The 27469-nt window shown below is 41.9% G+C and overlaps 2 protein-coding genes across 7 annotated transcripts in view; one reads left to right on the top strand and one right to left on the bottom strand.

The window, feature by feature from the left end:
- The window catches only part of ALDH16A1 (aldehyde dehydrogenase 16 family member A1), a 66085-nt gene extending 65263 nt beyond the window's left edge, over nucleotides 1-822 (bottom strand). The window contains exon 1 of the mRNA XM_081970779.1: nucleotides 620-822. Coding sequence (XP_081826905.1) covers nucleotides 620-733 — 114 coding nt within the window. The 5' untranslated portion in view covers nucleotides 734-822. The remainder of the gene's footprint in view (nucleotides 1-619) is intronic.
- PIH1D1 (PIH1 domain containing 1) lies at nucleotides 132-25436 on the top strand. Of its 6 annotated transcripts, none has more exons than XM_081970806.1 (10): nucleotides 132-206; nucleotides 6698-6810; nucleotides 10845-10911; nucleotides 12113-12298; nucleotides 13160-13221; nucleotides 13502-13586; nucleotides 13750-13846; nucleotides 20088-20178; nucleotides 20297-20440; nucleotides 25166-25436. In XM_081970806.1, the coding sequence occupies exons 2-10, from the start codon at nucleotides 6724-6726 to the stop codon at nucleotides 25211-25213; spliced, it is 867 nt and encodes a 288-aa protein (XP_081826932.1). In that variant the 5' UTR covers nucleotides 132-206; nucleotides 6698-6723; the 3' UTR covers nucleotides 25214-25436. The 6 variants fall into 6 exon arrangements, with proteins under 6 accessions (XP_081826932.1, XP_081826929.1, XP_081826927.1 ...); XM_081970803.1 differs by lacking the exon at nucleotides 132-206 and adding an exon at nucleotides 2895-3011; XM_081970801.1 differs by lacking the exon at nucleotides 132-206 and adding an exon at nucleotides 2934-3093.
- Nucleotides 25437-27469: the final 2033 nt, after the last annotated feature.

The following is a 27469-nucleotide window of genomic DNA, read 5'->3' as shown; positions in this document are numbered from 1 at the left end:
AAGCGCTGCCGACTGTGTAAGAGGGGAGCAAAGCCTGCTCGAGCGTCCACCAATAGCGCTTCGTCTTTAGAAGCGCCTAAATAATCGAAATAACGGATGCACGCGCGAGTGACACGTCCTGAACTTGGATTATCAGTAAAGTCCACCGTATCCGAGCAGGACCGGGAGTTCAGCCAGCGCAACTTGCTGCCTTAGAGGGAGCGAAGGTCAGGGGCAGAGGCGAGTGGGTGGTGGCGGAGTTGGGGGGGGGGAGAGAAAAGCTAAAATGTGGGATCAAAAAAAGTACCTCTTGGGGGACTGTGTTTTTTTTGGGGGGTGGGTGGGGAGGAATCAGGATCGAGCAACGTCTCCCCGGGCTCGCTTTGAAACCCCTCTTTTGCAAAGCTCGGTTCCCAGCCGCTGCAAACCACGATTGCTTAATGACGGCTTCTTGAGTAAGTTCTTCCCCTCCGCGCTGAGCGCCCACAGCTTTGTGGTTTAGCTCGACGCCGGAATCCAAGTTACTTTCCTTCGGAGCCCACAGATACCCTTCCTCTTATGCCCACCAGATCCTGCGCTCTCCACCGGGAGGGGCGGGGGAGATCAGACATGAGAGGGGATCTCTTCCAAGTCCCCTTACCTGGGCTGCCCCAAGCGCCTCCGGGACCGGCCCATACTCCATGGAGTTGTAAAGATCGTACACTGAAGAGGTCTCGGGCTCGGAACTGCTTCCCGTCGCTGAGAAGCCGGCCATTGACTCCTGTCTGGATTGCTCGGTTCTTGATAGCAAAAAGGATCAACCTCCCAACTGCACAGCATCCCCTTCGCTTTAATAGAGTCACTTCCGACCTCCCAACTGCCATAGAGTTCAGCTACTTGCAGAGAAGAGTCGAGACGTAAGGCTAGAGGGAGGAAAATGCGGACTATAGAGAGAGATCGTACTGAGTACAGTTATTGAGACCGTAGTATAGATCAGTTTAGCACCCCTTTCCCTCCTCAAATTGATGCCAGATAGCTTGGTTATTTTTCAAAATGATATGCTCCAAATAAAAGCAAACATACACCATCGCCAAAAGTATTTCCAAAGTAGAATTTAATCTTTCAGGACACTTTTGACACTATTCACCCCCCCCCCACTTGCTAATGGAATAGGAATAGGAGATAACTATCTGAAAGTTATCAGTTACGGTGTATGGCTGTGAAAGTTGGATCGTAAGAAAGGCTGAGCGCCAAAGAATTAAGGCCTTTGAACTATGGTGTTGGAGAAGATTCCTGCGAGTCCCTTTGACTGCAAGGCGATCAGGCCTAGAGGAGATCAACCCTGACTGCTCTTTAGAAGGCCAGACCCTGAAGATGAAACTCAAATACTTTGATCACCTAATGAGAAGGAAGGACTGGCGAGAAGAGCCTAATGCTGGGAACGATTGAGGGCAAAAGAAGAAGGGGACTACAGAGAATGAGATGGCTGGATGGAGTCACTGGAGCAGAGCTTGAATGGACTCCAGAAGATGGTAGAGGACAGGAAGGCCTGTAGAAACATTGTCCATGGGGTCGCAATGGGTCAGACACGACTTCGCAACTAACAACAATCTGAAAGAGTACAGGAATCTAGCATTTCAGTCTAACATAGTCTTCTTTGGTATGTAAAAGAACTGAATGTTACATTTTTGAATGATGAAAAGCTATTTAATATAATCCATTACTTACAAGCCTCACCCAAGAAGTGATTGCAAATTATCATTAATCATCCTCACTATTATATTACCTTCATCTCAGAAGTTCCCTGAAGGGAGCAGAGAAAATAATGTGCAACAACACTCTGTCTGAGACACAGTTCGCTGCTACACACTTGGACAGATTCAAATTACACTGTTTTGGCCACATTAAGCAGACCTAACTCCTTGAAAGAATCCAATGCTGGGGAAAGGGGACAGAAAGAGAAGAGAATAACCAGCAATTTAAATATTAACGGGTGTCAAGGGTCGGACTAATGAAGCAACTCAGAACTCTGAGACTAAGGTCCTTCCCAAAGGTCTTCTTTATTGAGTATATCATATCAGCACAGCTTCAAAGGAAAACCAACTCTAAGTCTTTCCCACAGTTTAGCACAATTAAAATAGGAAATAAACCCATCCCCCAAGTGTCTCAGATCACGTTCACAAATTGCGTTAATCTGCAGGCTCTCTAGGCACTCCTTCCCCATCCTTATTTGTTGCTGGTAGAGATGACTGGTTCTCATGAGAAAACTGCCTGTTGTGTCTAGAAAGGCATTTCAACCTCCTTCCCCCTCTCTGTGGCAATTGAACAGAAAAATAAGGAACAGCAAAATGACTGCTGCCAGGTTTGGTTCAAAGTTGACAACAGGGCTATGGGAATACCATTTGAAGACCTCAAGGCCAAGTTTAGGGACAGATCATGAAGAAAATCCACCTATGTGGCCACTAACTGATCAACCAGAGAAAACAATACAAGTCTGCAACAGTGCAACCTAAGTATGTTTTGCATATTGAAACATCCATCCATCTCCTAGTTAACCTTTTATACCAGTGTTTTCCAACCCTGGCAACTTGAAGATGTCTGGACTTCAACTCCCAGAATTCCCCAGCCAACAGTTGAAGAATGGTGGAGAATTCTGCTGGTTGGAGTCTAGACTTCTTCAAGTTCCCCAAATTGGAAAACTCTGCTTTATACTATAATTAGCTAAAGTTTCCTAAATAAATAGTGCTTTAAAATGCCGCTCTGGTCACGTAATATGAAGGCGGGGCTATCAGATATTGGGACAAAATCCAGCTCCAAAGCAATGCCAGATAAACATAGAAATAGAAATTATAAATCCCTTCTATATCAAGGAGTTTTGTCTTGACATTGCCGGTACTATTCACTTCTCTAAATTTGTATGTCTATGATATAAAGCATCTTCCGGCCGAGCGCAACGCAAAGAGCGGGGAGTTTCTCCAAGTTGGGCGGTCTTTCCGTCCCGGCTCCCAGTGAACCGAGAGGGTGGGATTCGCTGCCCAAAGCCCCGCGCTTAGGTGTGAGTGAGCGTATTTCAATGTAATTAACCCTACAAGCAAAGGAAACTGCTTTCTCTCTACTGCACATTTTGTACACCGTGTGAGTAAAAAGCGTGAGCCCTGGCCAATTTTTAAAACGTTATTTTTGCTTTTTCTCGATTGGGATTCTTTTTCGTTATCCCATTTCTATAAAAGAATACAGCAAAGATTAGAGAGCGGAGCCATGAGTTGCTTCTCCATTGCATGTGGGATGGAAATCAAGTGTTTTACTGAGAGGTAGCAATTTCAAAATGACAAAATTGCAAGTGTGTGTCGTTCACCTAACAGTCATGTAAGGGTGTGTAAACTGTACAAGTAGGTCTTGATTAGTGTGAGTTTAACTTAATGGATTTAACTTAACAGTAATGTGATTTATATGTTCATACCAGGTCACACTTTTTATAAAAGGCTGGAAACCTTTCATGGGCTTTTTGAGGAAAATGGACAAATTGAACTGATAATATATAATTTGGAAAGACAAAACTGGTGATAATTATGCTTGTAACCACCATAAAAGAAATCAGAAGTTGCTTGTTTAGATATTTTTCTTTTTTTCTTTCCTGCTCTTGACTTTTTACTGTTTGTCACTTTTTCTCTGATCTCTTCAAATGTTTTTTTTCTTTTTTTCTAATTCCATCTGTAGTTTTTTTAATCCATAATTTTTCCCATAATTAAAAATATATATTTTTATTTATATTTAAATAATTGTTGCCAGGTCATGTTTGACAACAAAAATGTCTGTCAGACAAACGCAGATAAATGCTCCCGAGTTACCAGCTAGTTTTCTCTATAACAACAACCCTGTGAGGTGGGGTGGCCCAAAATTACCAGGCAGTTATCATGCCTAAGGGAGATCTAGAACTCTGTCTCCTCTAGACCAACACTAACCACTAAACCAAACAGGCTGTTCTCATACTTGTTTCAACATTGGGGATAAATGAGAATCTTAAAGAAATTATCCTATTTTCCAGAGAAATGTCCTTCGCATAGTGCATATTCGAATAATGCAACCATTTTGTGGGATCTATTACATGCACTAATCGAGACCTGCCTGTACTCATTTCCATAGGAAGTAAATTGCACTAAGATTAATGAGGTTTTTAAGAGGAGATGACAGATTTGGACTCCTAACATGGGTTGTACGATTTTGCTGTTTTAGTCTCATTTGAGGGTCAAAGGAATGGAGCTTTTAGTAACGGAGGTAGGACAAAAGGAAGAAATTTCAAATAGATATCAGAGTATAGCCAGATTGTAATAGAGTTGTTCTATTTATTTAGGTTGCTAGGTAATAATTGACTAGTTCAGTGTTTTTCAACCTTGGCCTTCCTGAAGATGCGTGGACTTCAACTGCCAGAATTCCCCAGCCAGCTTTGCTGGCTGGGGGATTCTGGGAGTTGAAGTCCACGCATCTTCAGGTAGGCCAAGGTTGAAAAACACTGGACTAGTTGCTTCTTGTAGCGCTGCAACAATATTGTAAGACTGAAAAAAGTCTGTTTTTTAAAAAAATTCTTGGAGGAAAAGGAGATGTTGATGCCATAAATCAGTAGTTCTCAACCTTTTCTTCACTATGGACCCCTTTGAAATATCTTTAGTGGCCACAGATTATTGCCATGGAAGACTTAACTCGAGATTTAAATCATAACATTTCTTCAAGCTTTGCAGACTCCCTGGTATACTCTGGGAGGTCCACGGATCACAGATAGAGAACTACTGCCATAAATAATGGAGTTAAAAAGCAGAGCCAATAGGATCAGAAGATTTCTGGCGGTATGATGGTGCAAGTGGTTAGAAAACAGCATTGCAGGCTGACTCTGCCCACTGCCAGGAGTTCAGTCCTGACCAGCTCAAGGTTGACTCAGCCTTCCAACCTTCAAAGGTCGGTAAAATGAGGACCCAGATTATTCGGGACAATATGTTGACATTTGTAAATTGCTTAGAAACTGCTGTAAACCACTATATATCCGTATTTTTCGGAGTATAAGACGCATCTTTTTCCCTCAAAAAAGAGGCTGAAAATCTGGGTGCGTCTTATACACTGAATACAGCATTTTTGGCCTCCTGAAACCCTGCCCCAAAATGGCTGTGCATAGCCTTTTGGAGGCTTTCAGAGAGCTCCTGGGGTCTGGGGAGGGCAGAAATGAGCAAAAAACAGTCCGGTTTTTTTGGCTCAATTTTACTCCCCCCCAACCCCCAAGAGTTCTCTATAAGCTTCCTAAGGGCTGTCCATGCCCTTTTTAAATGAAAATTGGGCCCGTTTTTGTGAAAAACAGGCCATTTGGGGGAGGTTTGCAGAGTGCAAAAACTTTTTTTTTATTTTCCTTTTCAAAACCTTGGTGCGTTTTATACTCTGGTGCATCTTATACTCTGAAAAATACGGTAAGTCTGCTATTGCTATCAGTTGGAGGCTGGTTTTTAATGGTACAAAGAATGTACCAGTTGGATATGCCTAGATCTTCTGTGATTTTCTTCTATGGACTGAAATTGCAGTTTTAACATTTTGGTAACTTTTCTATGAGTTGTATTGGTTTTCAGTAGCAAAAGTAAAAAAGGGCCTTGGGCTATTTAAAAAAAATCATTTATTCTTCTATTATTATTCAAAGGACTCTAAACCCCTCTGTTATCCTCCCTGGTGTTTGTCAAATCTTTCAGCATTTTTGCTCCCACCCCCACCCCCTTTGTCCAGTTTTCAGAGACTGCCTGGACAAGTCCTTGGAGTTTTCTTGGCGAAGTTTTGCAAGAGTGGTTTGCCATTGCTTCCTTCCTAGGGCTGAGAGAAAGTGAGTGATCCAACATCACTCAGCTGGCTTCGTGCCCAAGGCAAGAGTAGAACTCACCATCCTTGGGTTTCTAGGCTGATGTCTTAACCATTCCATTAAACTGGCTCTGCCTTGTTACTCTGCTGCCATTCCCATGCAGGAAACATTGCGGCTATGTTTTAGACCTCTCAGTTCATAAAAAGGGAAGGATGGATAAGCAAGGGCTTTTTCTTGGGAGTCCATCCTATTAGACTTCCCTCACTGCACCTTTCCAAGATCAATTTTTAAAAATCAGCCTCTGTCTTTTAGGCAATTTTCTTCCTGGCCGAAGAACTCAAGTTTTGCCTAACCTTGTAACATCATGATGGCCTATTGAGTAACAACACCGCTAATTTTGTACTATAGGTGGTCCTTGAGGTACAACAGTTCATTTAGTGACCGTCCAAAATTACAAGGGCACTGGAAAAATGATTTATGACTGTTTTTCCCCACTTACAACTGTTGCAGCATCTGCATGGTCATGTGATTAAAATGCAGGTGATTGACAACGGACTCATCTTTATGATGGTTGCACTGTCCTGGGGTCATGTGATCACCCTTTGCAACCTTCTGACAAGCAAAGTCAACGGGGAAGCCAGATTCACTTAACAACTGTGTGACTAACTTAACATCTGCAACGGTTCATTTAACAACTGGCAAGAATGATCATAAAATGAAGCAAAACTCACTTAACTCTCTCACTTAGCAACATACATTTTGGTTGTAAATCAAGGACTACCTGTACTGTGATTATAATAGTCCAAAACATTTTGACTGGTTGAAGATAGAAAAATCTGATTTATAGTTTGTTTGTCACTTCCCCCCCCCCTCCCCTAAATTTTGGTTCTTAAATCTCCTTTTATTTTGTAGACTCTATTGGGCCCAACAGTTTCAGCATGGCATCAGTTACAGATAAGTCGCTGTTATCGGCCGAATTACAAGGAGGACAAGAGGAAGAGGAATTCAATCGCCTTTTACTTCAGGTGTGCTTGCTGCAGTTTCTCTCATATTTAAGAAAAATATTGGGTTGTTTTGCAAGAGAAACGGGACTCCTGCAACAAGAGAGCAGAATCAGGTTACAGTAGAAATTCAGGCTGAGGGAGCGGCTGATCCAGATTTCATAAAATGTTTAATATTCCTGTAAATTAAATCCATCCAGTTTAATATACTCCCAGCTTAACTATTCAGTTATTTCTCCCCTCTTGCCACATTAAATTGAAATATTGACTTTTTAATGTGATGTCTTTGGGTGGTCTGAAGGCTGCAGTGTGGGTGTGCGTGGTACATTGAAAGGAGTTTAGGAGGCCCTTGGCTTTTTATGTTTCTATGATGTTCACATGACATTTTTTTAGTTTTTCCCCCCTTCAAAGGAGGAGCATATCATCATTTTTCAAGTCAGAGGAGATAAGAGCTCCAAAAAGTGGTTATGGAAACCATTGGTGGTTTTGGAGGCCATAAATATTGCAACAATCCACTTCTTTTGACTGGCACCTAATGGGGGGGGGGGGCTGCCCCTGAACCATCTCAACAGGTACAGATAAGGCTATGTGGCTCTTGTCAGAAACAATTTTTGGAAGGACATCTTCATTTCTTGTTCAAGACTATTCTTGTCAGCAATTTAACAGAACTATGATTTTAAAGTGAATTATGCATCTATAGGCAATTCCAGACACACAGTAGTAAAGTCATCATGATCCTACATGTTTCTCTGATTCTAGAAGCAGTTGGTTTTCATAAAAGCAATTTAAACCTTTTGGTGAAATAGAGTTACAGTTGCAAGAAAAAGTACGTGAACCCCTTGGGATTATGTGGAGTTTTGCATGAATTGGTCATAAAATGTGCTCTGAACGTCATCTAAGTTACAACAATAGAAAAACACAGTCTGCTGAAAATAATACTACACAAACATTAGATGTTGCCATGGTTTAATTGAACATAACATGTAAACATTCACAGTTCAGGGAGGAAAAAGTATGTGAACCGTTGGACTTAATAACTGGTTGACCCTCCTTTGGCAGCAATAACCTCAACCAAACATTTCCTGTAGTTGCAGATCAGACCTGCAGAACGATCTGGAGTAATTTTGGACCTCCTCTTCACAAAACTGTTTCAGTGTAGTAATATTCTTGGGATGTCTGGTGTGAATCGCTCTCTTAAAGTCATGCCACAGCATTTCAATCGGGTTGAGGTCAGGACTCTGACTGGACCACTCCAGAAGGCGTATTCTGTGCTGTTGAAGCCATTTTTTTTGTTGAATTACTTGTATGCTTTGGGTCATTATCCTGTTGCATCACCCATCCTCTGCAGAGCTTCAGTTGGCAGACAGATGGTCGTACGTTTTCCTGCAAAATGTCTTGATAAACTCTGGAATTCATTTTCCCATCAATGACAACAATCCGTCCAGGCCCTGAGCCCCAAACCATGATGCTCCCTCTGCCATGTTTTACAGTGGGGATGAGGTTTTGATGTTGATATGCTGTGCCTTTTTTTCTCCACACATAGTGTTGTGTGTTTTTCCCAAACAACTCAATTTTGGTTTCATCTGTCCACAGTATATTTTGCCAGTAGTGCTGTGGAACATCCAGGTGCTCTTTTGCAAACTTCAAATGTGCTGCAGTATTTTTTTTGGACAGCAATGGCTTCCTCCGTGGTGTCCTCCCATGTACTCCATTCTTGTTTAATGTTTTCCTTATTGTAGATGTGTCAACAAAAATGTTAGCATGTGCCAGAGATTTCTGTAGGTCTTTAGCTGACATTCTAGGATTCTTCTTTACCTCCTGGAGCATTCTGCGCTGTGCTCTTGCAGTCATTTTTACATGACGACCACGCCTAGGGAGAGTAGCAACAGTGCTAAACTTTCTCCATTTGTAGACATCTGTCTTACCGTGGACACATGAACATCAAGGCTTTTGGAGATACTTTTGTAACCCTTTCCAGCTTCATGCAAGTCAGCAATTCTTGATCATAGGTCTTCTGAGAGCTCTTTTCTGCGAGGCATGGTTCACATCAGACAGTGCTACTTGAAACCAATAAACCCAAAACAGGTGTGTGTTTTTAAAGGGCAGGACAGCTGTCAGCAACACATCCAATATCATCACACTGACTGGAGTCAAGGTTGGCTCACTCCTGGCTCCAATTAGCTCTTGGAGGGGTCATTAGGCTAGGGGCTCACATACTTTTTCCTCCCTGCGCTGTGAATGTTTACATGTTATGTTCAATTAAACCATGGCAACATCTAATGTTTGTGTAGTATTATTTTCAGCAGACTGTGTTTTTCTATTGTTGTGACTTAGATTAAGTTCAGAGCACATTTTATGACCAATTCATGCAAAACTCCACGTAATTCCAAGGGGTTCCCATACTTTTTCTGGAAACTGTAATAGACAGATATCTGTTATGAACAAGACACTGAATTTTTGTGAAGGATCTAAAAGATTCCAAAAAGATTGTGGAACTCTGCCCTAGGTGACATTGATATCAATTTAGCATGTGTACGCAGTTTTATAAGTAGTTGTTATATTGAGAGAAGTCTGGAATTCCACTGTAATTGGCGTTAGAGCCTTTGTGTGATATCGTCTTCCTTATCAATTGTCCAATGACTGTGTTTGTTTAATAATGATGCACAATGGCAGCTTTTCTACATATGGCATGTACCAAAAGTGTTGATCTACACTTTCCAAAATTCCAGGTTAAAGTAACTTTATTCTTTTTGTTGTATTATTATTATTATTATTATTATTATTATTATTATTATTATTATTATTATTATTATTATTATTATTATTATTATTATCTCTTTTTTCATTAAACATGAAACTCAGTCAACTGAATATTTAAAAATATCATTGACTGGTGTTGATGGTTGATACGGGTTGCTCTCAGTGTCCTAGATATAAGCCAAGTATCTTCTTAAAATCTATGATGTTCCTAGTAGCAGATTTTTTTGCAGTTCCATTGGTGTTACTGCAGGAAGCAGCAGTTTCTTGATGTCTTGTTGTTATTGTTGTCGTCATCATCATCATCATCATTCTTGATCACGCAGTCAGCCAGATGTTCAGTCGGGGTTGGGCATTTTTGTCTACTTATTGAGTCCTTACCAAGGACCTGGGATAGGCAAATGTGAATGTTTGATGGTGTTACAGATATCATCACAGGATGGAAGCAGTTCCAAGTAAAGCTGCCTTCTGCAATTGACTGATGGCAAATTTGTCAATGTCTATGGTGTTCAAGTGGTGCTCCAGTTGTTTTGGGACTGCACCCAAGGCGCCTATTACTATTGGTACTACCCTTGCTTGCCTTTGCCATAGTCATTCTATTTCTATTTGCAGGTCTTTGTATTTTGTTATCTTCTCCAGTTCTTCCTCTTCTATTCTGCTGTCTCCAGGCATTGCCACATCCACTATCCAGACTTTTTTGTCTTTCTTAGTGACAACTGTTAATTCCGGGATGTTATGTGGCTGATGCCTGCCTGTCTGGATTCTGAAGTTTCAGAACAATTTAACTTCTTCATTTTCTATGATTTTCTCTGTTTTATGGTCTCACCAGTTCTTGCTTTCAGGCAAATTATATTTCTTGTAGATCTTCCAACGCGCCATTGTTGCTACTTTGTCATGTAGCTGCTTGTAGTCAGTTTGTGCAATCTTTCAGCAGTTTACCAGATTATCCATTGTTTCTTCAGCTTCTTTGCATAGTCTGTCTTACTGTCTTACTTACTGTCTTACTTTGCATAGTCCTACTTACTGTTTGTTGCTGTCCTCTCAATTCTGGCTTTGTGTACATTTGTCCTTAAAGCTTGGTCCAAATAGAGAACGGGGGGGGGGGGGTAGCTGAGTTCTGCTGTCAATCTAGCAATCACCTCCAGAGTAGAACTGCCCCTCAGTAGCTGTGAAGGACCCAGTAGGTCCCCCAATAGGTTTCTTTTAGCCATCAGAAAAAGGGAAAAAATATAAAAGAGTGTGGTTTCTGACAGGTTGGGGCACACAGGATTCATAAACACATCCAACCATTCTCTCCCTAGGCAGCCCAGAATATCCAGGGCTCCGTGCCTTCTCCAGCAGAATCCAAACCCATCCGCCCCCTTCCAGGTAAAAAAAAAAAAATACTGCAGAAAAAGGTGGCATGCCAAAAGATATAAAAGGAATGTGAAAAAGGTCTAAGATATAGGAGAAGATTTCTCAGATCTACATGAAAATGAGAAATTCTTCACCTTTCCTATTGTATGGCACACATTTGCTCATTTCTCCAACAATTTGATTCTTTCTCTTGTTTGTTTCCCCATCATTTCCTAATTGGTTTCCAAGAGGGATGTGAGATAATAGGGGATGTTACGATCTTAAAGGGAACAGGGAAAGGGGAAAAGTTATGAATAAGAGAATGATAAGGTAGTCCTTGCCTTACCACTATAATTAAGCCCAGAATTAACTTTGTAAGTGGGAGCATCACGTGACTGGATCCCTTCCCCCCACTCTTTACAGTTTTACCCCAGTTGTTAAATGCTATGGTCTTTATGTGAATCCATTTTTCCCAATGGGGAAAAAACCCTAGCAAATTGCTGTCACATGGCTGCAGGATGCTGCAAAGAGACATAAAAATGAGCTGATAGCCAAGTGCCCAAAACGTGATCATGGGACCATGGAGAGGGAGTGCAACCATTGTAACTTTGAAAAAGGACTGTAAATAGTTCTGGGAAGGTCCCTTGTAAGTTCAAACACATCCAGTCATAAGTCAAGGACTACCTATGTTTATATTCTACACTGAATTTTAAAAAAAGACAGTTACAAAAATAACTTTACATGATATTCCTAGGCTGCACTAGGAAAAAAAATTAGTATCTAAAAGGGGAAAATAGTTTTAAATACAACAAAAGAGAAGAAACTTTGCAGGGAAACTTGGAAAGCTAGAAAAAATATCAGTTCCAGTTGCTATGCTGCTGTGGGTGGGGCAGAGGCAGAGTAGAAGGATAGGGTAAAGTAGAGTAGAGTAGGGTAGGATAGGGTAAGCTAGGGATTGTTCAACTAAGCCTAATCTATAACATTTTATAGGGTCCACAGAGTTTAGTGATCCTGGACATTAACGTGTACACAAAGAGGCTTTTCTTGCTTTATTTCAGAACTAGTTGGTGGTGGATGGGTTCAATTTCCACTTGTATCCCATTGCTTTATATTTGAATTCTACAATAAGATAGGGAAAAAAATTGGTCTGCTAAATCGCAAGAAAGATATTATCACTTTTAGTTTTCGTTGCATGTGTGACATCTTTATTTTGCACCATTTTTTCCCTGCCTAGGATTCTGCCTTAAAACCCACACAAGTTCTGGTGAGAAGATTTTTGTCAATATCTGCAGGTCTCCACACATCCCTTCACCACCTGACCTAACCAACGAAGAGCTGGCTTGCCTCATTGAATCAGAGAATGCCTCCACCTTCCGGGTCCCCATGAGTCTGGGGGAGCCCCATGCAGAAGTGGACAAGAGTGAGTTGTTAACTCATTAGAAAATTGATTGGTGCTGAGATGAATGGTATAATCTAGGAAATGTCTTATTATTAAACAAATGTATATACAGTAGATGCCCAATTTACATATGAGTGACTCCACGTGTCTTAGAATATTTATAAGGCAGGAGCCATAGTGGTGCAGTGGTTACAATGTAGTATTGCAGCTGATTCTGTGCATTGCCAGTAGTTCGATCCTGACCAGCTCAAGGTCAACTCGGCCTTCCATCCTTTAGAGGTCTAAATGGGAACCCAGATTGTTGTAGGCAATATGCTGACTCCCTAAATCACTTAGAAAGTTCTGTTTTCGCCCTCCCCAGGCTCCTATAAAGCCTCTGGAGCTTGGAGAGGGTGAAAAAAGCATGCAAAAAATGGGGGGGGGTCGCACCTGTCATGCGCGGATGCACGCTGGCGGGGTCACGCATTGCATTATTGGTATGGCACGCCCGCGCACAACCCCCCCTGCGCTCCCATTGCTTATGGCATGCCATAAAAAAAAGTTTTGCCATCGCTGTCATAGAGAATAACAATACTGTTGCCTCCTTTGGTTGTTGTGTGGATTACTCTGAATCTATCCTATATTATGGAGAAAATTTACAACAGAATACAAATGCATTATTATATACGTTTCTAACTATCCTGACTGAAGAGGAAATGGTGTTGAAAAAACAAACGTTTTTCTATTATTTGTCCTACGGAATGGATTTACATGGAGACAGTACCACGTAATTGTATCCCTTCAAGAGCAGCTAGCAACTAAAAACAATGCACGTTTGGTGTGCATTGTGGACCTATGGAAGAATTATTAGGAATCAGCTTAATGTTTCTTTCGTCCTTTCAGGTGGTAATGGTTGCACAGCCTACGATGTCACCATCAACACCAACTTTTTTAATAGAATGGAGGTGAGTCTTATTTAATGTGGGTTTGGGATCTTCCCTTCCTGTGCTCATCCAGTTGCCTCCCTGATGTAAATGCTAGTGTAAATGCTGGTGCAAATGCTGGTGCCTCCCTGATGTAAATGCTGGTGGTTTGCACCGACAGTACTCATATCTGAGTGTACCCCCAAGACACATAGGATTTTACTGGGGAAAGCAATCTTCAAGCCATTTTCTTTTAGCACAGTCATGGGAAAAGGGGGCTCAAACTTTCTCAATTTTCTCTCCTATCTCTGCCAATGTCAAGAGCGACCAATTTCTCAAAGAATTCTTCCTTACCATAGCCATGGAAGGATTGTCAGAGAAGTACAAGATGGACATCAGCAATCAAGGTACAGAAAATAAGAATTGTAGCAAGGAGGGCATTTGTTTGGTGGGTGGGGTGGTTCCCTGAATAGAAGCTGTCTTAAGGGGACCCTGGCAGCATTATCTTGCTCTTCCTTCATTTTGTTACCTCTGTAACCAGCTGACACAGTTGCTTGTATTCCTTCTCAGATTGGCGGATTCTGAAGAACAGGAAGTTTATGGGCTCCATATCTGAACAGAATATCCGCACTAAATCCAAGCCCATCATCCAGGAAATACAGAGCAGGTGTTTTTTTTTATTGGGGTGGGTGGATGGTGGTCTTCCTTAAACTAAACCATCTTCTTTTGCTGTTAGATCCCTGATACACATCATTTCCCCCCCCCAAATTCTCTCTAGTTGTTCTGGATGTCATCTCCAAGGTTTCTAGATACCGTGTTTCCCCGAAAATACGACATGTCCTCATAATACAGCCATGCCACATTTTTCTGGTGGGCAAAAATATAAGGCCCCTCCCGCATATAAGTCCCCTGGACAACCCCCCACTTCTGGTCAGGCAGAGCGCTACTCACCAACCTAGCAGTATCCCGAAGGTGCCAAGCCGCGGGAACCTGGGGGGAGGCAAAGGTGATCGCGTTGCTTGGCGCTTTCGGGATACCGCTAGGTTGGTGAGCAGCGCTGTGCCCAGCTGAAGAGGGGGTTGCTGGGCGGCTGCTGTCTTGCGAGCGGGCTCCCAAAGAGCCGGGCACAGCCTCATGGGCGAATGGCTGTGTTGCGCTGTGACTGTGACCACAATCACGAGCACCCCTTTGCAGTCTGGCGCACCGCCATTCACTAACCTAGGGGTATCGCCAAGCCGCGTGAGCGCCTGTTTGCCGCCGCCTGGCTCCCGCGGCTTGGCGCCTTCCAAATGCCAGTGAATGGCGCTCTGCATGGCTGGAGAGGGGGGTTGCGCGAGCGACTGTTCTGCTCTTGCTCACCCACCTCACAGCCTCATGATGCATTGCCCAGCTCTCATTACTGAGCCAGGGAACCTCCGCCACCACCATCCCAGCCTGGCTTTTTCCGCAGCTTCCAACCCGAGTCTTTCAGCAATGGCCGCTCTGGGCGCACGCTCTATGGTTGTATGCTCTGCAGGCAGCTTGCCCAAAAGGTTTTGGAATTCTTGCAACAGGGACTTGATAAGGGGCTCTCGCCAAACACCCTATGGCGACAGGTGTCGGCTCTCTCTTCGGTTCTCTCACTTCACCGGGATGAGCCTCTTTCCTTGCATCCTCATGTCCGCCACTTCATTAAGGGCGCGTCTAATTTCTGCCCTCCTGTCATACACCGTTTCACCTTGGATCTAGCCAAGGTCCTTGACTTTCTCACTGAACCGCTCTTCGAACCTCTCAGGTCAGCCTCATTGCATCATCTTAAACTGAAGACAACCTTCCTGGTGGCCATCACGTCGGCACGGCAGGTCTCGGAATTGGTCCTTTTATCCGATCTTACCTGTGCTTATTTCACCCGGACCATGTGGTCCTTCGTCTTGATCCCACCTTTGTTCCAAAGGTAAATTCGGCCTTTCATCGATCTCTAGACCTCACTCTTCCAAATTTCTGTCCTAATCCTTCTCACAGACTTGAACACAAATGGCACAAGTTAGACGTGCAACGTGCTCTTAAGATCTATATCGCCAAGACGGCTGTCCTCAGGCGCACCGAACCTTTCTTCGTGACTTTCCATCCCACAAATAAGGGGCTAAAAGCTTCATCTATGGTTGGGTGCTGGATCTGATCTACCATTTCAAGAGCTTACCTGGTACATCACCTCACTCCTCCATCCAACATCACAGTGCATTCCACACGCAGTGCGGATATGTCGGCGGTGTGGACAAGGCAGACCTCGGTGGAGGAGATCTGCAGGGCCGCCACCTGGACTACTACTCCCTTTATCCGCCATTATAAGGTGGATAGATACGCTTCAGTGGATGCGGCATTCAGACAGCGGGTCCTTCAACAAGTTCTTCCCTCTTCAAGCTCCTTGCCCAGTCTCATTCCCACCCAGGGGCAGGCCTAGCTTTGGTACGTCCCATGCATGACCACTGTCTCCACCAACTTTGGAGAATGGTGCGCTGGTTCTTACCTGATATGCCTCTTCTCTGGGCAGGTGGATACAGCGGTCATCCCCAGCCTTTCAGGCTCTGACCTAGTTCGCAGAGGGAGATCTGGGAGAAATTATGGAGCATCAAGGGATTGAGAGCAATTGAATAGCGCACAGCAGTCTACTTATCTCCTTCGCCAAGAAAGCGGGAGGACGCTCCTCAGAGGCGATGACATCACTTTGGTAGACTCAGTTCTATTGGTTACTGGCTGAGTTAAACCATGCATGACCACTGTCTTCACCTACCCAGAGAAAGGGGCGTATCAGGTAAGAACCAACGCCCCATTCTGATTTATGGCAGTTGGTTAATTAAATATCCCACACAGGCAAATTAGGTTATCAGTTATCAGTGAGAAAATAGGGCTTTTTCCTTGATTTTTCTTCCTTGTTGCATTGCCACCTCTCATTAATTGGAGTTGCTTAAGTTATATTAGTTAGAAGAAATTCGGACAGTAAATCACCTCGGAATGTTTAGTTTCTATTTCAAATCCAAAACCAAATTTAGAATTTGTATTTGAGTGGGTTCATCACTTCTCTGCTTTTTCCCTTTCTGTCCAAATTGTTTCAAACAAATGGCTTTTTTGGGGGGCTAGTGTTTCAACCCTCCATTTTTCCTTTCTTTCTTTCCTTTTGCCAAAATCCAGATCTGTCTATTAATATTATTTCTACTCTCAAAATTCTTTGCCTTTTCCAAGTTTTGATTTATGACTGTGGGTTAAATGAATCTTCATTTTTTAAAAAGATTTTTATTTTATTTTAATTGAACATAAACACAAAAAAAGAATCATCCTTCAATACATTTTGTAGAAAGCGTGTCGATTGGTTACAAATAACTTTCATGCATTTCTTCCATAGTCATTACTTGTAGTTCATCATAGATTATACACTTTAAATCAAAAACATTTATATATCTTACCATCAATATATCACAATTCTCATTTGACTACAGTTATTTGAACGTGCTTCTGCCTGAACTTATTCACACTTAAAAACACAACCTCATAATGGCATTTGTTAGCTATTTCAAAAATCCTCCAATAACATTACACTTTTATGACATATTCTGAGTAAAAAATCAATTAATAAAGTTTCTAAGCTTTTTTTTCTCGCTGTTTAGAATATTATATCCAAGTTGCTTTTACCAATACCAGAGCATGTATATATTATTAAACAATATCCATGAACATTTCCTTGTTGTTATTATAATTAGCTAAAAGTCCTTTACTATTTATATCCCAACTCCTCTCATCACTCCCCCCCAAAATAGAATAAAACATTACACCTTTATAACAAAACCTAAATAGAAGTTTGTTGGTAAAATTTATAGGTCTTTTTCCCAGGTCACAATTTGCAATCTATATCCAGATTTCTTTTACTAGTTTTAACAGTACATAATATATATCGTTAAGTTGTATCCATTATCATTCCATTATTGTTAATTATAGTTATTTAATTGTTAACGAATAAACCTTTAATAACAATCTAAAACAATCTAAAAATTATAAATTCCTACTTATTGCTCAACCAAGATTAATTAATTTTTTATTAAGAACTTTCATTGTCAACCTGTGTCTTTCCAATAACAAAACAGTCTTATCTCTCTTGCCAATTGTGGTGTCAGTCTTCTTTTTATCTCCTTTATGAGGTTTTTTTATAGATTTCTCTCTGCACTTTGTTGCTTAAAGAATCTCTCAGGTTGCCCTCCAATTGTTTTTAAAATTAGCTTGTTTTGGGTTATCGTGCTTATGAAAGAGTTTCTTTTCCTAAATCCATCATCATTACCCTTTTTTCCTCTTCTGTATCTTGAAATCTGAGGTGGAACTCCAATTTGTCAAAGTCCCTCTTCCATGTTCCCTTCATTCCACTTTCACCCACATTTGCTCCATTCATAAAATCATCAGTTGTCTTGTTTTTATCTTCTATATCTTCATTCTCCCCTTTAATTCCTGGGGCTCCAGCCCCTTCATCTTTTGATGTGAGAAATACTAGTTTTTCCAATTTCTTCTCAATTCTCCCATATCCTTCCAATAAATTTAGAATTCCAGCCAAAATATTTTGGAATTTTAAAGTTTCCTCCTCTGAATATTGATCCATGTTTTCAAAAAGAAAAAAGAAAGAAAAGAAAAGAAAAACTAATAGCCACTGCCATTCTAGTCTTCCAAGCTTCTTTTATTTTTTAATTTTAGGTTGATTTAAGCACAAGGTTTTTTTTTTGTGCTCTTCAAAAGAGAAGGGTTCTATTTTATTTTGTTTCCCCCCCTTTCTCTCCCCTGCCAAAATAGTTCTCATAGGCACCTGTAAAAACAATTCGTGCCCTTGGCTCTTTATCAGTTTGTATAAACAATTTACAAACCCTTCTGCTACAAAGTTAGTGAAAACAAAGAGAGAAAAAATGAGAGATACATTGTTTCAAAAATTCCAGCTTCCAACTTCTGAGTGGCTAGTTGGTATTTTCCACTTTCACTATCTCAGGCTTAAATGAAATAAAGTTCTTTAATAAAATTTAATAACAAGTAATAGGAAGGATTATTAAAGAAGGTTTTAGTCCAGAAATCAAAAAAATAAAATAATAAAGAGCAGAGGGGAAAAAAAAGATTGATCCGTTCACTTTAAGAGAAGAAATGAATAATGTTACGAGCATTTCAATCCACAAAATATAGTTACAAAGAAAAAAGGCTTTCCAATGCAATACAGTGTTAATTAATTTCGCAGCTTAATTCTTGCTTGAGGATCTGATTTAGCTTTTTTTTAAAAAAGGTTTCTTTGGGCAGTTTTTCCAAAATAGTAAAAAAGTCTCACCAGATGGACTCATTTTCTCTTTTTCACTTCCGTCCTAACTTCATCAGCCTGGGGGCTGCTTGTTTACCGCCGGCTTGAAGACCTTCTCTTGGGTCAATCTGGGACTTTGCGATGTCCCTGAGACCAGCGAGGCTTTGTCTTCCTGGTCACCGTCTCTACGGGACAGTTTAGGTCCAGCTGGACCGTCCAGCAGCAAAAGTGTCAATGGCTGTCTCGGAGTGTCGAAACCGCACATTGTGACATCGCGACGTGGCTCCTCCGAATTAAATGAATCTTCTTAACAGTCTTTCATCTCGTCCTCACGCTCCTGTTCAGTTCCTTTGGCTGGAGGCCAGCTTCTTGTGCAGCCATGTTGCCATGCTGCCGCCCCTACTCCTATTTGGAGGGCAAATCTCCAACCTGCGAGGGACCTGTTACCTCCCTCTGGGTCTGATGAGAGGCTGCCCCTTCTTGGTCCCCCCTCCAGGTGGGTTCTGATCCAAAAAGAATCTCGGAATTGGTTTGTCAGACAGGGTTCATGTGAGGCTCTTCAGAGCTCACATCCCCCACGTCTGTTCAGCTGGAGAACCTCCGGTCAAATCATATTATAAAAAAGATGTTGAGACTGGAAAAAACGCAGAAAAGAACAGCAATGATGATTAGGGGACTGGAGGCTAAAACATATGAAGAACAATTGCAGGAATGGGTTTGTCTAGTCTAGTGAAAAGAAGAACTAGGGGTGACATAGTAGTGTTCCAATATTTGGTGGGTCAGTCTATTTTCCAAACAACAGAAGGCAAGACAAGAAGCAACAGATGGAAACTAATCAAGGAGAACACCAACCTAGAACTATGGAGAAATTTCCTACAAGCGAGAACAATTAACTTGTGGAACAGCTTGCCTTCAGAAGTTGTGGGTGCTCCATCATTGGGAGCTTTTAAGAAGAGACTAGATAGCCACTTGTCTGGAATGGTATAGGATCTCCTGCTTATGATCCCTTCCAATTCTGTTACTCTATTATTAGGTGTGACCAGTTCTCACACTTTCAGTCACTTGACTGAAATTTGGACGCTTGATAACTGACATGTATTTATACTAGTTGCAGCCTCCCAGAATCCTGTGATTGCCTATTTGCAACCTTCCCAGCAAGCTGACAAGCAAAGTCAATGGGTGAAGCCAGATTTGATTTAAGTGATTTACTTAACAACTATGTCAAAGAAGGTTGTAAAATGGGCATGAGTCACTTAACCATGTTTCTCAACCTTGGCAATTTGAGGTTGTGTGGACTTCAACTCCCAGAATTCCCCAACTAGCCATGGGAAGTCCACAAATCTTCAAGCCAATTTAGAGAAACACTGGGTTAAATGGTTGGATCGTAGCATATGGATTTTCTTTTTCCCCAATTGCACTTAGTACACAGTAAGGGAACCAGCACTAAAATGTTGTGGTATGGAGTGCAGATGTGCTATCTAACCTGGTCCATCTCCTCATTTTCCACCCAGTTTTGCTTCACAAAAAGCCATTCAAATTCTGCACTTGCCAGTAGTTGCCGATTTGCCTTGGGCACAGCTCTATCTAATTTAAGTCTGTTCTGCTCTTGTCTCAGCTCTGCTGCAGCTCCTGAATTCACCATAGTGGCGGAGCCATCAACCAGTCGCCCCAATCGTCTAGTGGCAAAGATCTCTCTCCCTGAAATGGTAATTCCATAGCATGGGGTTTACAAGGAAGCACCTATTGTTCCAACTCTAGCCCAGGTGCTGGGACTGATTGCATTTTTGAAGTGTGTTTTTCTCTTCACCTTTGCCACTACTACAGATCTCAGTGAGAAATCTTGAACTGGACCTTGGAGAAGACCGTATTGTGCTACGGGGACATCCTGAGCTCTATCATTTGGACATTTTCATACCCTACAGCATTGTCCCTGAGGAAAGCCAGGCTCAGTTCCACAAAGAAACAAAGGTGAGGAACTAAGCAAGGAAGAGACTTGGAGAAGTCCACCCCCTCATTAAAAAAACCCCAAGCATGTCTAGATTTTCAGTCCTGAAGAGGAATTTGGCTATCTGCAACTTTTCTTCTGAATCTTCCCCTCCTACCACAAAGTTGTGTAAAAACCCTTTCGCTTCTGAAATACAGTCTTTGACATATAACTGGACACTTGGAGACCATTTGAAGTCATGACAGACCCCCTACCCGCAAATTACCTACAATCCAGTTCTGAAGTTTGGATGGTTGCACACACACACACACAGTCACATGACCACGTTTTGGGCACTTGGCAAATGCCCTATATTTATGGCCATTTGCACCATCTCTGGTCATTTGAGCACGATTAAATGTTTTAGCCAGAAACCAACATTTCCTCTGTTTTTCTGCAAAAAATGGTCCATAGCAAATAATGGGTATGCTAAAAAAACACATTCACTTTACAAACACCCTGTTAGGTTAATGACCCCCTGCAAGGAAAGGTCATAAAATCAGGTCAGTCATAGTGATGATCTGCTTTACGACCCTTATGGTTTATGAAGGGTCATAAGTTGAAGATTGTCTATAGTAAATTGGTCACACTGAAAGAGCCTAGTTCTAGGAGATTTCCCACCCTTCATTTCTCCTTCATTTCAGCTGCTAGGTGCTGGCCATTCAGCAGTGAAGTAGACGTAAGAGCGCTTCAAAAAAAGTATGCCAAAGGGGAGCTTTTTATTCCTTTTCTGTTTTGATTGAGATCATTGCAATGAACCTTCAAAAAGCTCTGACAAAGGAAGAGGTAATATGTAGAGGTGTGTGTATAAAAGAGTCACCAAGTAATATCATATCGGTATTTTTCAATCTTGGAAGGTGTGTGGACTTCAAGTCCCATGATTCTTCACTCATTATACCAGCCTGGCAATTCTGGGAGTTGAAGTTTGCATATCTTCCAGTTGCCAAGAGTGAGAAATATTGGCCTAAATGATCAAGTTGATTGAATTTGCTTGAAAATTATAGAACTTTCTTTCTAATTACCTGGTTAAAGAAATGTTGTAACTTTAGTGGTTCTTTTTCTGAGATGCACTGAATCACAGTTTAGCCAGCCACAGATTTGCATCCAATCTCTGACATTCATTGATGGTTCAATTGCTGCTTGCGTTAATTAAGAAGATCACATCTAAGCTCTCATGGGTGAGTATGCACGCAAGCTTCATCTAATATGAATTTATACTCTCAGAAAACCTTCTTATTTTTCGTCTTAGCACTCAGTCTTTTGCCCTTGATTGAGTCACTTGGATCTGTAACTGTTGTTTGTAGCCAGCTTGTCTGGCAGAAGCTCAGTGGATTCCATAACAAATCGTCATGGTGCCAAAATGACAATATATACATGATGACATCATCATGAATATGCCATGATTTAGATACTAATGTTGGATGTCTTCAACTGTAACAGTTGCACAATTATATCACACAGACATTGGCATTTGCCCCTTCTTTACCCTTCATAGAGATGAGTTGCAGGAGCAACACCTATTTTCCTCATTACTCAGCTGATACTCCTTAAGATGAAGAATTAACAAGCCCTCATTACTAGCAAAGAAGAAGAGGTTTAGAGGAAGAATGTTCAAAGGACCCTTTCCCTCCTCAAGATCCTGTTGTACAGGTCAAGAAGGGTCATAATATGGGGCAAAATGTAACTGTCATGTTTAGGAACAGAAATGTTGGGCTCAATTTTGGTTGTAAGTTGAGGACTACCTGTACCTGTTGCCCAAAATTTCTGTTGCTAAACAAGACAGTTATTAAGTGAATTTTGCCCCAACCTTTCTTGACATAGTTGTTAAGTGAATCACTGCAGTTGTTAAGTTAATAACACCGTTAAATGAATCTTCCCCATGGGGTTTGCTTCTCAGAAAGTTGCAAAACCTGATCACATGACCCAGGGACACTACAACTGTCATAAATTTATGCCAGTTGCTAAGGTCCAAATTTTGATTATATGACCATGGGGGATGCTGCTCATTCATTGTGTGTGAAAAAGTCATGTCACTTTTTTCAGTACCATTGTAACTTCAAATGGTCACTAAATGATTGGTTGTAAGTCAAGGACTACCTATATAAGATCAATTTGACCCCAACCTATTTCCAGAAGTAGTCTGTGGGGCAGAAAAGGTGCCCACCTCTTCTGTAGTGAGGGCTGCTGCATGTAAATTCTTATTATAGGAGAGGTTTTGATTCAAACCTACAATTTGATTGCTTTAATTGAGTCACAAGCTTTCTTGCAAGCTCACCTATCCCTGGTGAAGAATCAGGTGGATAATATAATAAGCTAATCTTTCTTTTATCAACAGGAGCATCTGCCACAGATGGAAGGGTGGGTCAGAATATTTGTTACAATTGTGCAATTGAAACCACATCCCATTTTTACATATCAAATCCCTCAATGCATGTAAAATGGGCAGGTTTTCCATCACACAGCTACTACCATCTTGACTTTTTAACATCACCACAATGGACTTCCCTATTTATGAGACCGTTAGGAATTTAGACTAAAATGTGCAGAATCAGCGATGTAAGCAGCAAAAGTTTCAGTTGCCAAAGGGCACCAAAAAAAAAAAAACCACAATATGAGTCCAATACATTTATCTGTCATTGTTTCCAGGACTGGATTACTTCCAGTTGGCAAGCTTCTTCCTGGAAGCTATAATCCTCCATCAGTTTTTTTTTCTGTATCTCCTCAAGGATGCAGGTTTATTCAGAAACGACATCTTAGTAGACCTTCACTTCAAGAAGCTTATCTGTTAGGGAATTGTGCAGGCTGTTTGCACAGCCTGTGTCCAAATGGAGTCAGAGACGCTGACAAAAACTTGTGGTTTTTAAATAAATAAATATATTTCAGTAAATAAGGGAGGCAAAACAGGAGCATAGTCACGTAAATCAACACAGCAGGAATTTCATGAGGTAAATCACAGCGCGTACAAGGCAAAAAAGGCGGGAAATAAGGAAATGCTCCCTTTTGACTCAAGGCAACCAATCTCAGCTCAGATTGCCTTATGCCAGTGATGGCGAACCTATGGCACGCGTGCCACAGTTGGCACGCGGAGCCATTTGTCAGGGCACGCGAGGCGCTGCCCTGTCAGCTGGCCAGCGGCATGCGTGCGCTGGCCAGCTGAGTTCACCCCTTTTTAAAGCCATTTTTCACCCTCCCCAGGCTTTAGAGGAGCCTGGGGAGGGCGAAAACAGCCTCCCCCGGACGCCCTCTGGAGGCATCAGGGAAGCCTCCGGACAGTCCCTGAAGCCTTCGGAGCGCTCAAAATGATCCTCCGAGCAAACCGGAAGTGACTTCCGGTTTGCTTGGAGGGTCGTTTTAGGCTTCAGGGGCCATCCGGAGGCTTCCCTGAAGCCTTCGGAACGCTTAAAATGACCTCCGAGCAAACCAGAAGTGACTTCCGGTTTGCTCGGAGGATTGTTTTGAGTGCTCCGAAGGTGTCAGGGAAGCCTCCGGACGGTCCCTGAAGCCTTCAGAGCGCTCAAAACGATCCTCCGAGCAACTTCCGGTTTGTTCGGAGGATTGTTTTGAGCGCTCCAAAAGCTTGAGGGACTGTCCGGAGGTTTCCCTGATGCCTCCGGAGGGGGGGCGGGGGGGCTGTTTTTGCCCTCCCCAGGCTCCTATAAAGCCTCTGGAGCCTGGCGAGGGCAAAAAAAGCATGTAAAAATGGGGGGGGGTCGCGCCTGTAGTGCGCGCATGCGCACTGGGGGTCGCGCATTGCATTATGGGTGCGCCACGCCCGCACACGACCCCCCTACGCTCCCCCCACTTATGGCACGTGAGCCAAAAAAGGTTCGCCATTGCTGCCTTATGCAGTAGCCAGCTCTCCTCAAATCAATCAACTATAACTCTGGGTTTTGACTCATTACCCAACCCCACTGTTCAAGTTATAAATTTAAATATCTTGACATTTTCCTTTCAGGTGCCCTTTTTTTTTTCACCTCTCCCCAACGATGCTGTCATTCTCTGTTTTGGGAGATGATTTTGGAGTCTCTAGTCTCATGCTTACACCTTCCTGCCTGCAGTGCTATGCCTTGAATTGATTTCCGAAGCCTTGTCAGATTCTTCTGTATTTTCAGAAGACGGAGTTCCCTGGTTCTAACCCCAAAAATAGGCATCCAGGCATTCTACATTCTGTGCTCTAACCTTGGCAGAGATGGGTAACTTAAAGTCCCTAAGCTGCTAGCAACCCAGAAACATATTTTGGTGGCTGTTAGAATCCCCTCCTGTCATTGAGAAGTGGAACACATGAAGTCTACAGTGTAAGCCAGTGTTTCTCAAACTTGGCGACTTTAAGTCCTGTGGACTTCAACTCCCAGAATCCCCCAGCCAGCATAGCTGGCTGGGGAATTCTGGGAGTTGAAGTCCACAGGACTTAAAGTCGCCAAGTTTGAGAAACACTGGTGTAAGCCATGAAACAGGCTTCACATAATAGATGGATTCATTCTCACCTCACTTGTTATGGCCCTTGATTCTTCCTCCCCCCTCAAAAAAAAAGTGTATTCCCAGGCACTCAAAGATTGCCATTCTTGGCCTGCAGCAATGCAAATGTCACTGGGTCTGCTCCTTGTTTGAGGTCTTGTTTCTAGGGCTCTTGATAGATTACCTGTTTCAACAGATGCAGCATCAGGAAAGACGTAAATACCCAATGACCCTCTACTTTTTCCCTCTTCTAGATCCTTACTGTCCTGATGCCTGTCCAACACCCATTGCTGTTGCTATGAGCTCCGAACAGACGGTCTAGAGGATTGATCACAGTGTAGGCTGGGGATGTACATTATGGACATACGTCCCAGCCCTGTACGAGAAACTTCTGGCGAAGAACAGCGGACTAGAGAAATAGGAATTACCTCCTTCTCCAAAGAATGATGCTGGAGCTTGGGAAGTGTCATCTCTAAGACACGCAGGCTTTGAACCTAGAAACACAGTAAAACATGTTGGATGAGATTCAGGATTTGTCTCCATTTTTCCTCCTACGGTTTGTTTTCAGCTTCCTTTCCACCCACAACAGCTGTCACTCTTTCCTATTTAATTTTGCCTCCTTTTGTTACACTTAATCCATGTACTCTCCCTGTTTTGCTCCTACAGTCAGCTCAACTGCAATCTGTGGCCATGATGTGTACTCACCATCTTAATGTTAATGAAAGTTTGTTCTGTTTCAATTGCAGAGGGAGAGAATTTTGAAGTGATTCCTGTAGGAAATCTATTCTAATGGGACTACAAAAATACTGTCTTTTGAATGTGTTCCTTTGTAAAGATCCTGTTACAGCTAGAAAATCAGCCAAGGAAGAATGGCCAAAGCTAGAACTTTTTTCCTTGTGTGTTGTCATGTCCACTCAATTGGGGGCAAGCAAGCAAGAACCACACCAATTAAAGGACTCTTTAGTAAGAGAGCCAGTTTGGTCTAATGGTTAAGGCCCCAGATTAAAACCAGGAGTTCAATCCCACTTTAGGCATGAAAGCCAACTAGGGGCTTTTGGGCCAGTCACATCAGACTAATCCAACTCACATGGTTAGGGAGAAAACAAGAGGAGCAAAGAGTATTAGGTGTGTTCACCACCTTGAGTTATTTATAAAAAAGAGAGGAAAGGAAGGAAGGAAAGAGAGAGAGATATTAGATAGGATAGATAGAAAGGTAGGTAGGTAGATGATAGATAGATAGATAGATAGATAGATAGATAGATAGATAGATAGATAGATAGATAGATAGATAGATAGATAGATGATAGGTAGGTAGGTAGGTAGGTAGGTAGATAGATAGGTAGATGATAGATAGATAGATAGATAGATAGATAGATAGATAGATAGATAGATAGATAGATGATAGATAGATAGATAGATCTGAGTTAAATGCAGAATCTTGGAAATCCTTAGAGTAATCCCTCAATTATAGTGAATTAATAAAGACAGAGTCTCTCTGAATATTTTGAGTTGCTGCCTTTTCCCGATTTCTCCCTAACTGGGCTGAATTATTTCTAAGATAACAACTGACTCATTAGTCTGTTCCTTTCACAGACACCCCACAATCATTCCCCATCTGCTTCATTTATATCTGGATTCAGGGAAAATATTCTAACAAGCCATCTGCATTGATGTATTCCAGTCCCTTATCTCAAACGATACTCTGCCACCATATTTGGAAGACCACTAGGCAGTCTTACACTCTTGTTTTTACCAAACTTCCAAGGTGAAGCTATGGCTGAAATTGTAGCCTTACCTTCATCACTCTGATATTGTCCAGATGTATTAGCATTATAATTTTTCAAATTCCCCTGTTGGCTGAGAATCCTGGTCGTCTTTCTTCTTCTAAACTGAAACTTTCTCCACTTAAAGTAGTGTTTCTCAGCTTCAGCAACTTGAAGATGTGTGGACTTCTACTCCCAGAATTCCCCAGCTGAGGTTGGGAAAAACTGATCTCATTTATAATTGAGGATTTAACTGTGATGAAGATGCCAACTTTATTCTCCTGTAACACTTTCTTCTTTAGCTGCCGCTGTCCCTTGTCCTTGCAAGAATGAGGGTGTGTGTTTTCTCCTCCACCCCCGTGTGAATATCTTCTTCACAGATGTGATATTTTCAGAATTGACTTTATATGTTGCTGCCAAAATACTTTCCCACACTTCACGGTTGCAATATTCTCTGAGCCAGTTGTGAAATCTGCATGACTGAAGCCTTTTTGCAAAGCAGCACTTTTTTGGCACGTTGACGAAAAGAAGAAAAAAGATTGCAGTCCTGGGTTTTCAACAAAATCTGAAAGTCGATGGAACTGTAGTGTGTTAAGCTGAACTTTTAACAATAGGAAATTGTTAAACTTTGATTTATTTTGAACGCGTGATAACCATGAACTATATATAGGCCTTGATTTAGTATTGAAATCTTGTCTTCAAAATCCCCCTCCTAATTAAAGGCAGAATAAAAATAAATAAATTGCAGATTTCAGTGCAATTGAAATCTTTGAAGCAATGCATAGGGATGTCTGT

Source organism: Natrix helvetica (genome assembly GCF_964273705.1).
Source record: "Natrix helvetica genome assembly, chromosome: Z".
NCBI lineage: Eukaryota > Metazoa > Chordata > Lepidosauria > Squamata > Natricidae > Natrix > Natrix helvetica.
Note: the sequence above shows the minus strand (reverse complement) of the source record. Positions and strands in the feature narration are given on the sequence as shown.

Bases quoted from the DNA above. Each gene is read 5' to 3' on its own strand.
- PIH1D1 (XM_081970806.1), top strand. From the start codon at position 6,724: ATGGCATCAGTTACAGATAAGTCGCTGTTATCGGCCGAATTACAAGGA. The intron at 12,299-13,159 runs GTGAGTTGTTAA...TCGTCCTTTCAG, and splicing joins CCATGCAGAAGTGGACAAGA to GTGGTAATGGTTGCACAGCC. The intron at 20,179-20,296 runs GTAATTCCATAG...CCACTACTACAG, and splicing joins AGATCTCTCTCCCTGAAATG to ATCTCAGTGAGAAATCTTGA.